This window comes from Anarrhichthys ocellatus, unplaced genomic scaffold (assembly GCF_004355925.1).
Source record: "Anarrhichthys ocellatus isolate YVR2014 unplaced genomic scaffold, GSC_Weel_1.0 scaffold13, whole genome shotgun sequence".
Lineage (NCBI taxonomy): Eukaryota > Metazoa > Chordata > Actinopteri > Perciformes > Anarhichadidae > Anarrhichthys > Anarrhichthys ocellatus.
The window spans coordinates 66,617-78,456 of NW_022280043.1; the positions used below are offsets into that span (position 1 = coordinate 66,617).

Below are 11,840 nucleotides of genomic sequence, written 5' to 3' on the forward strand. Positions count from 1 at the left end.
GGGTGTTAGGAGGTGTCGTCAATTTAATTGGTTAGTCATATGACAATGGCCCAATCAAACAGCATGTGGCAGAAAAAGACTTGCTGTTCAAACATCTCTGGTGTCAGTCTGTGAATGTGCGCTCTCCGTCCCTGTTGTCTCTCCCTCTGTTTCGTTCTTCTTACCATGTTGTTTTTCTTCCTGCTTGTCTTTTTGTTTGTTGTGCCGTCACTCTGGTGATTTTCCCTCTTTCCTGCTTGTTTGTGTATTTCTGTCCCTTTTGTCTTCTCGCTGTCCTCTCCTTTCTTTACTTTCCTGATCTCTCTCTCTCTCTCTCTCTACGTCTTCCCAGCTTTCTCTGTTATCTGTAATCAATTCTCTCTTTCTATCTCTTCCAGTTGTTGTCTCTCTTGATTTATTTCCCTTTTCTCTCTCTACAGCTCAGTGTCTCTCCCCATCGTCCCATCCCTCCATTCATGTGTGTCCTCTGCATATGTATGATTTTAAAAGTGTAAGACAGTTAAACCTCACTAAACTTCAAAGCTTCAGACAATCGAGGCAACTTCAAAGTCAAGTCCTAGCAGTGAGCAGTGACTTCAAAGTCCCTCTGCCTGTATGGATGTTGTTAGGCAGCTCAACGCTGCGGATGTAAAATGTAAATGCTAACACACCCAAACAATCAATAAAAAAAATACTTAAAAATACTTAAAAATACCATCCACTTAAAAATACTGTGGATGGTGCTGAGAGCACCATCCACAGATAGAGCAGATGCTTCTCTGTTGGCTGGTTCTTCTGTATAATAAGATGTGTATTACTGTCAAAATAAAGAAAAACTAAAAAGTACATTATTCTTGACAAAAGGAAATGTAGTTGTCACTTTTCCTTGCTGGGAATGAGTCCAGTCTTTGTAGAGTAAGTTATTGACAGAAATTGCATCCATGAGCCCTTTTCTCTGTAATTTGCCCGTGGCTGCATGAGCACCACTGTGACTCTTCAGGCTGGAAAACGTTTTAAATGCTGACCAGGATCGGAGGCCGTGCTCACACTACATTATGTAAATAATTTTAGAGAAAGCGCAGAGCTAGAGCTGGGAGGCGGTTAGCCTAGCTTAGCATGAAGACCAGGGGTGAAAGTAGGCTGGTACGGTCCAGTGCTCCGTACCACAAAAAGATGCAGTACCTGAAGAGGGGACAGCAGCTGCCTGCCAAAACCCCACGTACAACCCGTCACGATCGCATTCCCAACAAGACAACACATCTGTTAACATGCAGATAATTACCTAAAATTACTAAATAAGCGACCCTGAAAAGGATAAGCGGTTACGTATAATGGATGGAATGGCTGAACAGAGCCACCTGCTTCTGCTAGCTGTTCCTCCTCTCTCCCAACCTTTATGCTAAGCTACGCTAATTGCCTCTCAGCTCTCCACACAGACATGAGAGTGGTATTGTTCTTATTAATTCTGTAAAAAAAAAAAAAGCGTATTGCTCAAAATGTCAAACTACTTCTTTAGAGCTGCATTTGAAACTGGCTGTGATGTGCATCAAGTTCAGGTAATAAAGGAGGATCCACCTCCAAGGGAGTGTTGGGTGACAATTTCTGCTGCACTTGCACAAATCTTGGTTTAAGTATTAAACCTTTTTAAGAGCACAATAGAGTTGAACATTGACTTTGGTCATAAGTTTGACTTTATTGGTCAGCCAGTTATACCAGGAATTAGGGTCAATAACTCTCTTTAGTGACAAGGTGAGTTTTTACCTTCCACAGATAACAGTGTTTTGTTAAAGCCAGCCAAATTTACTTTGACCAGCTTGTTTTTTTTCATAAAGGTCCTTCCTTATCCTCACAGCCAGGGTAAATTCCCCTTTGACTCACCAGTAAATATTGAGTAAATGTTTAAATGGGAGGGCATTTCTACTGAAACATTGGATGCTTCTCAGTATCGCGGTGTTTAATGTGCATCAGATAAACATTGCGTGGCGAGACTAAACCTATTCTCTGTTTTTCTTATTTTGGGTTCAAAGCTGAAATGGTTTAAGAGGCTTTATATTAAGTGACAGAGAAGTCTGGCTTATCTTTTTATACGAGACTCAGTGCTATGTTGCATCCCTCTGAGGGTTTCTCTCTTCATTTCAGCAGATGCTGTTTAGACTGTGTATAAGCCTGAGAGGACAGACGAGAGTGAAGGATATGAGAAAAGGCGGAGCACGTACATTGATGAGAAGAGATGATATAAGACAAGGAAAGTAAAAATGAGGGAGTAGAGTGTGTATGGAAGATGTAAGTATAGAGAATAAAAGACTTAATATACCTTTTTCTTCTAAAACTTTGTAATGTTCTGAAGACATTTTCCTCACCTTACTGTAACATACACACTGTATAAGGACGTAAACTTTCTGTGACACTGGTGACAGATTAAATTAAAAAAAATGATAGGATTACACTCGTATCATTCATACTGTGGATTAAATGTGTTGTGAGAAGGTGTGGAGAGATGGGATAAGAAGAAGTGATGAGGGGTGGAGCAGAAAAATGAAAGAAATTGAGAAAGAACAAGAAAGGCGGAGATTAGCAAAGATAAGAGAAAGCAGAATTGAGAGACACAAAGAGGAAATTAGCTCTTAAAATGGATGAAATGTCTCTCTTTTTTCTTTCACTATTAATCTGTGTCATTACTGAGATCACATACTTGAAAACCCTGCAGTGTGAATGTAGGAGAATTGAATATCCACAGGAAATGGCTGTGTAAAGGGAGGAAATGACTCCTGGCAGAACCAGCACGGCTCCTCACAGTATGACAGTTTTCTCTACTACCTCTGTTTAACCTGGACAGATTTTTGAAAGGATGAGGACTTACACTCTCTTTCCAATTCTCACCTTGGTCAGGTGTGTATCTGCGTACTATATAAAAACCTCTTGCTCTAGTATTCTAGCACTACTGATCTGTCTCCAGTATCACTGGTTTAAAGCGGAGTACCTGTTTGTATTCCATATGTCTCATCGCATATTTTACATGAACAACCTGCAGCTCACGCTGCCAAGAGAGTGTTCAACTGTTAGCCCTGCCCATGCACAGCATTTATCCACACCGTATCATATCATTTTCATGCTGAAATAGCAGCTGAAGCAAAAGTAGGGACGTGCAAAATCTGTAAAGGTAAACTATGTAGACGTTTCAAGAAACGTCCAAATGAAACATAGACATCCATTCTGAATGGGAGCAGTATACGGCCAGTTGAAAAGCAGCATTCAACAAGAGCAAGTTTTAGCTAAATGTCCAAGAACAATGCTGCCAATTCCTCAAACCACTCAAATAACAGGAGAGATATCCTTTCCTGCACACACAACTAACCCCGGGTTATGCTTCCATTGAACCACTTGGGCATACAACTGGTGAGAGGATATGCTGAAAATCAGCCGATCAGGCGATTCGAATGATTTTTGAACCGCAAAGAGGTAAAAAGAAAAAAAGTGTACTTTAGAGAGGAGTTGTTGTACTAAACATGATAAAGCATAATCCTACAAATCCCAGGAATTCTGGGAAAAGAGTAATTGGTTTGAAATCAAGGGAACATCTTCAACTCTACCTGACTAAAAGCAAAAACAGTCTTGATTAGTTTTGACAATTTAGTAAATTTATTAATAATACAGCAACAAATGGTCACACAACACACATCCTCTAATCTAACTTGGAGAACTCGGCTATGTAAAAATACATGCATATCTTTAAAAAGGAAATGTTTAAGTTTCACATAATGTTAACTGACTTGCAATTTGCTTGTGAAGAATTGCCCTCAAAGACATGTAATGTGACATGAGAAGTGCCTTACCAAAACTTGAGACCTAAAAAGAACTTAAACCCAGCTCTGAATGAAGCCTATTGTGTGTGTGTGTGAGGCAACAATTAGTCCACGTTGAGTCATCATCAGGATTTAGGTAGAGGCAGGGTGGGCCATGACAAACAATCAAATGGATTAAATCTTTCTTGTTCTGGTCGCCTTTGCTTTAAATTTGATATTTAGCCATTAAAACAATTCTTCCATGCAACTGGTGTGTGTGCATACAGAGTTCATTGATTCATATTTACAATAAATTGTATGCTGGAACAGACCTACAGTGCTGAGCTTGAATACATACTTGCTATATATAGCGCTAATCCTTTGAGAACAACCCTTTGATCAAGTGAGACATTGATCTTCATTCAGACAGGATTTATATAAGTCCATACATTCAAGTCTATGTACAGGTCATCTAGTCCATGTGCTGCTCTCCCAGTGATTCCCCATGTTAATGCATGTCGTCATGCATGCAACAGATGGGTAATTTAGCCCCAAAGCTACCCCACATCTTGGCCAGAAAATGGCAGATAATGCCTCCCCATAGGTCTAGTATAACTCACAGGAGTCAAGTCATTGCTAAAACAAACACCATCCTTAAAGAACCACCTCGATCTGACGCACATCTGGCCCTGGAGTCTCCCCACTTCCTCACCCTATGCTGTCCCCCTGGCTTGTCCTTAATCAACAGGCAGCATTTCTATTTCTAACCCAAGAGAAACACCTGGAGCTGATCTGGACGGTCTCTCCCACCTCCGGGGGTTCAGTGGAAGAGCAGATTCATCACATTCACTGGGGCTTTTCCAGGTCCCCAGTGTGTACTGTATGAACAAGGAAAGCTGCAAAGAAAGCATGTTTGCAGAGGCGAAACCACCCTGGTTTTGGAGTAGTTTCTATTTTAAACCACAGGGAGCCCCTGGACAGTGGAGTGCTGTGTGAACAGAGATGCTAGATAGTTTCAGAGTAGGTGGTAAACTCCAAATCCCAGCATGAGGCACGCTCTGAAGGGTCGTTTACCATGCCTTGTCCTCCTTTACGTCACAGAGATGAACACTATCGGTGTTGATGCTACAAAGTACACTGCTTTATGCACTGTAAAGGCTGCAATATATATATACTGTATATAAAGGCCTTTTTTAAAATTCATATTCATTGAGCACCCAAAGAGCTGTTCAATGAGATGGAGAAGCATCCTACAGATTCTCTGGAGGCCAGAAATACTCCCATATGATTCAAGGAGATTAGCTATGGCAATTTAGACAGCACTATGTCATATGGCCCACAGAGGATGCATGAGAAATGCCTGTTTTATATTTTGAATTGACTCGAATAAACTCAAATTGCAATGCTCTTCATTCCATTGTTCTGACCGAGTGCCCATTTTCAAATGGATGAGACAAACGAGCATCTGTTGAAGCTGAGACCTAAATGGATTACATTTGGTTTCGAAAACTATGAGTTGAGATTAAATTGAGTCCAATTGGGTCTGCATGATAGCAATAGATTTTCAATATTCAAAAGGGAATTTATTCACCGAGGGATGTGAACCGTAAAGTCTTAGAACCCGTCCAACGATAACCGAAAGGTTAAAGCTGTTTTAACTTTTCTTATCTCCACCTCCAGACAACTGGAGCTACACTCCCCTGACGCCAGGCACACCGTGGTGCTGCGGTGCCCAGACCAACCATCTGCCCTGTCCTGGTTCTCTGTCATGCACTCCGTCACCTCCAAACTGGCACAGGTCTGTCTTTGATTTCATCGATTTTACATATATTCCCATATACGTGACCATTCCAATTAGATAGTTCAATGATTCTATACTGTGGCCACGATTCGGCTCCTCGGAGCTGCTTTAAATCTAATGCGCCCTGAACGATCATCCCACCACAGCGGGCGCTGGCAGAGGTCATCCAGAGCACCGCCAGGACGGGGGTAGCTGGCAGCAAAGAGATACGACACCTGGGATGGCTGGCAGGGAAGGTAGGACTGTGTGTGTGTGTGTGTGTGTGTGTGTGTGTGTGTGTGTGTGTGTGTGTGTGTGTGTGTGTGTGTGTGAGTGTGTGTGACGCCCATGCTTCTATATTTCTCACATTTTATTGGGGTAACTTTTCTTTACCGTTTTGTGACTATGGTGTGTAGGTGTATATGTGCATGTGTGCTCTTGTTCTGTCTTTCTGAGAACCAGTTTTAGTTTTACCCCTCAAAAAGGTTGGACATTTTTGGATCATCTTTAAAGGGCTGTTTAAAGGTTAGAAGTTGATTTTTATGTTTAGTGTCCACAGAGTTGAAACATGAGATGATGAAAGATGTGATATATTCTTTTTTTCTGAAATATCGATTTCTGGTTGTTACAGTTGTTATTTATTAATGTTTTTCCGTCTTTTTTTTAGATGCATCATTTATGATTTGCCTTTTATTTAATAATTGATCAATTGCATTTAAATATGTTTCCTTAATTTAGTGGTTATCTAATAATAACAGGGATATGGTTAGAATTAGGTTTAGATTTTCTTTGAGCTCAGAAAGGCATTATAGCAAACAGGATCTAGAATTACAAATGTGTGTGAGCGCATCAGTGTTTGCATGTTTATCTTTTCATTACTGTACACACTTATGCAGACCTCTTTGAAATTCATAAGCACTGACACACACAGGTAAAGCTTCACTCTCTCTTTCATACAAAGACATCATCACCTGTGCAAACATATCCACACACACACACACACATTCCTCTGTAATTTAGTCCTCATGAATTTGCCAATATTTGATCCTTCAAATGCAGTACAATACTGTTACTTAGCAACATATCCTCATTATGGTAAAAAGCTGACCCTCGACCCTTTAAATCCCATGATATGATTGGCTGAGGCAGAACATGAAAGAGCAGTTTAGGATTCCATGGCTTGGCTGCAGATAAGCACTCATAACGAGAATAGTTATGGAGCATTGTGAAATGAAATACCGGGCTGTGTGTGTGTGTGGGCTCTGAGTTTAGAGATTAACAGCGTGTGTTCTGAAGGGGAAAGCAATTGGGTTTCCTCGTTAGGAGGGATTGGTAGGCGAGGGGGCACGGCAAAGACAATCCGTAGAAAGTGTACCTGCAGCTGCACACCAGCTCCCTTTTATTTATAGCTAATTCTCCACCGGGTACACACAGCAGTATAGTGAATGTACACATTTCTAGTGAGGGTCCAGAACAGCTTCATAACATAATAATAGTTCATTTTTGGCATATTTTGGCGTGAAATATTACAGAAGACAGATGGAAAGAGATGAAGACTGGTCTACACCAACTGCTGAGTACACACTTCGTACAGTCGTTTACATATGAATCTCACACACACACACACACTATTCCTCTCTTTGACACACCATTAGTCTCATAAAGCCAGCTCACTGGCAAACAACCATTGATATTACAGATGAAATACCTGCTTTCGTCTAACGATTTCAGTAGTCGTCACAAATATAAGAGGGCATAGGAATATCAAATCCCGCAGCATCAAATGAATTGAGGTTGTGCTTGATTCAAATTCAACATGAGCAGCCTTGTTGGATTGATTCAATTGATTTATCTTTTACTGCTCCACAAAGATCTGCTGATATTATTACAAAAATTAATACTAAATGCTTTTCTGGGCCGCTGATCAGACTCGATAATCATTTTTAAGTTATTGCCTTCAGGCTCTGGTAATTTGTGCACTTAACAAAAATAGTGCAATACTCCAGATAATGGTTTCAAACTGCTTTTTTGTTTCAATGTTTTTCATCTGAATAGAGCACATCCCCAATGACCCTGCACAGGATATAAAAATCGGAGAGATGATGGATACAACCTTTCCTGTCTCATTGTTTATGTGTTTGTGCTGCAGACGGAGAGTGAGAAGCAATGCTGGAAGCCGGTGCTGATGGTGGTGACAGAGAAAGACCTACTGCTGTATGAGAGTCTACCACGAGGCAAGGAGGCCTGGCAGAGCCCTGCACACACGTATCCACTCTTAGCAACCCGGTAGGTCCACCCCTCATACGTGCAGACAATTGGAGGTACTTTGTGCTAATTTGAATGTTGCAAAGCATCTTAACATGCAAAATTACAATGTTGAATATTGTTACCATTATCTGCTAAACACCAGTGTGTTAGCATTTTCATTGTTAGCATGACAGCCGTTCTTTTTTTATTTACTTTACCACAAGTCCTAAGGACAACAAGAGTGAGTCTACTACAGCCATGCAAGCGGCTCTTATCCACAGTGAAGCCTTTAGTTAAGTCTAAAGTCAACATGCTAACATGCATAGCTCTGCAGAGTGGTTAAACAACTATTTGAATGTGTAACTTCACCCCAGGTCTGAGCCTACGTCCACCAATTAAGAAAAATGCACAAAAATATAAAGTGGGCAAGGGCCTCAGAGATAAAACCACGGCCACTTCAGTATGACAAAAGCCTTGATGCAGAGTAAACAAATGTGTATTTGTGTCTGTGTTCATCCAGTCTGGTCCACTCTGGCCCTGACCGGGGGTCGCCACACTCTGGCACAGAGCTGTTCTTTGCCACTCGGACCGGCACACGACTCGGCATCGAGACTCACCTGTTCCGGGCAGAGACCACCAAGGATCTGTCCCTGTGGACCAGACACATAGTCAACGGATGTCACGCCTCAGCTGAGATGATCAAAGAAGTCACGACAAGTGAGTACTGATACGCAACGCATGAACATTTAGATTGAGTAACTCAAAGTACCTTTTAAAACGGATAAAGACACTTTAAAGAGAGAAGGGAACACACAAACACGTAGCTGTGGATGGAGCGGAGTGAGCAGCACAGGTCGCCGTGCTGGATTCTGTGATGCATCCTCAGACGTGTTCGGGCTCGCTGCAGCAAAACGTATCCAGAGAGACCTAAGAGTCTCTACTGCCTGAGGTCTTGCAAGCCTAAGATAAAGTCTAAATCCAGTGCATAAAGCAAAATGTAAACATACACTATGAGTCAACTCATACACTGAGATAGGGGAGGGCTTGTGATATAATTTGACATCCATATGGAAGATGTGGACAAAGCACTTGCTATTTATAGAAAGGAATGCTATTCGTGTGTGTGTGTGTGTGTGTGTGTGGGCGCACTTTTTGGCATTAGGTTTGTGCCGTCCAGAAAAATCCAACAGAATGCCCCCCCCCCCCCTTCTTTCTTTGCCTCCCCTTCTCTCCAAGCACAAAATGTCCTGGGAACTGCACATTTCCCCTGGGCCCCCCTCCTCTGATAACGCTGTGCCAAATTAAGTTTCACTTCAGACTCCACTCATATATATGAAACTGATTTTTTCCAGCAGCAAATGATACAAGACCTCAACACTACATCCTGGTTGTCAGCGTGGTTTCCGCCTCACTAAACGGTTAAAACTCTCCCTAAATCATGTCTTCACCCACTGATCCAGGTGTTACTCTGTGATAGGCATAGCAGGGCTTCATTCACGCCTGCAGAGCTCAATTTGAATTAAACACTCCTAAGATGTTTCATAATAATCACATTTTGTGTGTCGTTAAAAGGACATCTTATTTAATCCCATGACAAAGCGCTGTCTAGACTAAAACAAGCTGCTCAGTATTGACGTGCTGTAGCTCAAGTCAACAAATAAAGTGAAGGGCCCTGCACGCCCATGGTGCACCCACACGGATGGTTTTACTTATTTTGGATGACACAACTCTTCACAGGAGTGTGTGGGATTGTGCAGACTGTTTGATTAACACCTTCCTTATTCTCCTGTAAACTATGTGAATATTACGCCTGTTATCATTCGCATTGGTGCATGGCGTCCAGTGACCGCATGTAATTCTCTGCCCACCTTAAAACCTGAGCAGATGTCTAATCGGCTGGGAAAAGAGAAAACACCCCTGCCTTTGAACCTGCATTAACTGATTTTTTTTGGTGCCATTTGAGGGAGCAGATATGTAACAACATTAGCATTAATTAGTATGATTAATTAGCATCAATTTAGCTGCCAAATGCTGACGACTGTAATGCTAACATTTGCTAATTAGCAAAAACAAAGCACTGATGGAAAGTCATTTGTTTTGCAGGTATCTAGTGATAAAGTCTAAAATCTAAGTATTGTACCTTAATTGAAACCTGATAGTGCTACAGTAGATGAAATGTTCGGAGTTCAGCAGATTACAATTCATCCTGATGAAGACGTGGATGTCTGTAACAAACTGAATAGCAAATAGTTGAGATATTTCACTCAAAATCAAAAGTCAGCCTCATGGTGACGCTTAGAGTCAGGGGATCATCAAAATCATTGGGATTCATCCTCTGGAGACCGTGGATTTCTGGTCAAAATGTCATTGTAATCAGCTAAATAGTTCTTCAAATATCTGGACTGCCAATCTGACACCACCATGCAAAGGCATGCCGCTACAATGGGTTGAAGTGTAATACAGATTTAGGATACAGGTCGGTGACGCACGCCGAAAGAATGAAGAAAAATGAGAATGGTTTTGAATCTTTATTGCTCACCATTGAATTTCTATCTGAAATGGATCCCATAACTTTTCTGAAACAGATTGATGTCAGCACCAAGCACTCGCTTTCTTGTTATGGAAGTAGAAAAGTAATTTACACTTCCCTGAGAGTGTGATAATGCATACAAAGTGCATTCACTCATTTTTCAGCAGTTGCCACCTGACGAGTTGTTGCGCTGACCTTGTCATCTTTTCATCTGTTACATTCTGATAAATCATTGTGATGGTTTATTCACTGTCAAGGCTAGATAGATTAACTCTCAATCACTCGACGGGCAGCAGGCCATTCTTAGAGCGACTTTAAAGGAGAAAGTAATTTATTCGGCTCCAAAATTAAATTTCCCAGGGACTTGGCCTGCAGTCATTCTGTTATTATTATGTCCAAGGTGACTCAAACTTTTCAAAGGTTACATTGATATTTTGAGCAATTAGCAGGGTAAGGCACTGCCTATCATGCAGTCTTAAGGTTCAAACCCCGCTTATGTCTCCTGCATGTCTGCTGTCCCTGTCTTCTGTTGCTTGTCTCGCTTCACTGGAGTCTTAATCAACCTACGATGAATCAATAATGACAATCCTGTGACATGATCCAGCAGATAGTTTGTCCAGTTGTCATTGGTGTCGCAGATTATAATGTTTTAAGGACATAGTTTGCAATTTTGGGACTTTAATTAGCTTTCTTGCCCGAGAGTTAGATGAGAGGATAGATACCACTCATGTCTGCACGCTAAATATGAAGCTGCAACCAGCTGTCTGTTGCCTTCGTTGAGCAACTTACCTTATCTTTCCATAAAGACTGGAAACGGAGAGAAACGGCTGGCCTGACTCTGTCCAAAGATAACTAAATCTGCCTTCCTAAAGCTCCCTAATTATGTCTCGCTTGATTAATCTGTACAAAAACCAAAGTGTAAAAACCTCAAGTTGGTCGTGGTGTCAAGCTACCTTGAACCACTGATTCAAAACATTATTTTATGAGCAGCTTCATATGTATGTTTGCAGTTTGTAATCCCTCTTTTCCTCCCTCCTTCTGTACACCCGCAGGCTTCTCGTTCATATCGTTGTCAAAGGTGACAGCTGCAAAATTGTCTGAGAGGTCGATTGGGTCCCGTTAATGAACGGGTAAACAGCTTAATGACTTGGAGTACTTAAAAGAAAGCCTCAGTGGTTTGTGGAAAATGAAGCTAGTAACCTGCTGTGATACTTGGAAGTTTAGCGCAGTGGGAGGATAAATGTTAAGTATTTTACCGGCTGTTAATGTCATTTACAAGTTTTAAGCTAATGACAAAGAGTTTTGTCCTGTAAAAACCTCTTAGCACTTATTGTTATGGTAACAGTAAGCGTTAGGGTTTCACTGCCTACCTCTTTCCCTCATTCATTCAGCTCTCTCTGTGTTATCACTGTCTGCCCCTCCTGTCTTCTCCACTCACCGTCAAAGAGGGGCTTTTGTTTCAGCCTGAAAATCCCGTGTGTGTGTGTGTGTGTGTGTGTGTGTGTGTGTGTGTGTGTGTGTG

General features: G+C 41.5%; 1 protein-coding gene across 1 annotated transcript in view; it reads left to right on the forward strand.

Moving 5' to 3' along the window:
- sntb1 (syntrophin, basic 1) overlaps nucleotides 1-11,840 on the forward strand; it is a 43,805-nt gene that overhangs the window by 22,239 nt on the left and 9,726 nt on the right. The window contains exons 3-6 of the mRNA XM_031852875.1: nucleotides 5,442-5,559; nucleotides 5,709-5,798; nucleotides 7,691-7,827; nucleotides 8,309-8,505. Coding sequence (XP_031708735.1) covers nucleotides 5,442-5,559; nucleotides 5,709-5,798; nucleotides 7,691-7,827; nucleotides 8,309-8,505 — 542 coding nt within the window. The remainder of the gene's footprint in view (nucleotides 1-5,441; nucleotides 5,560-5,708; nucleotides 5,799-7,690; nucleotides 7,828-8,308; nucleotides 8,506-11,840) is intronic.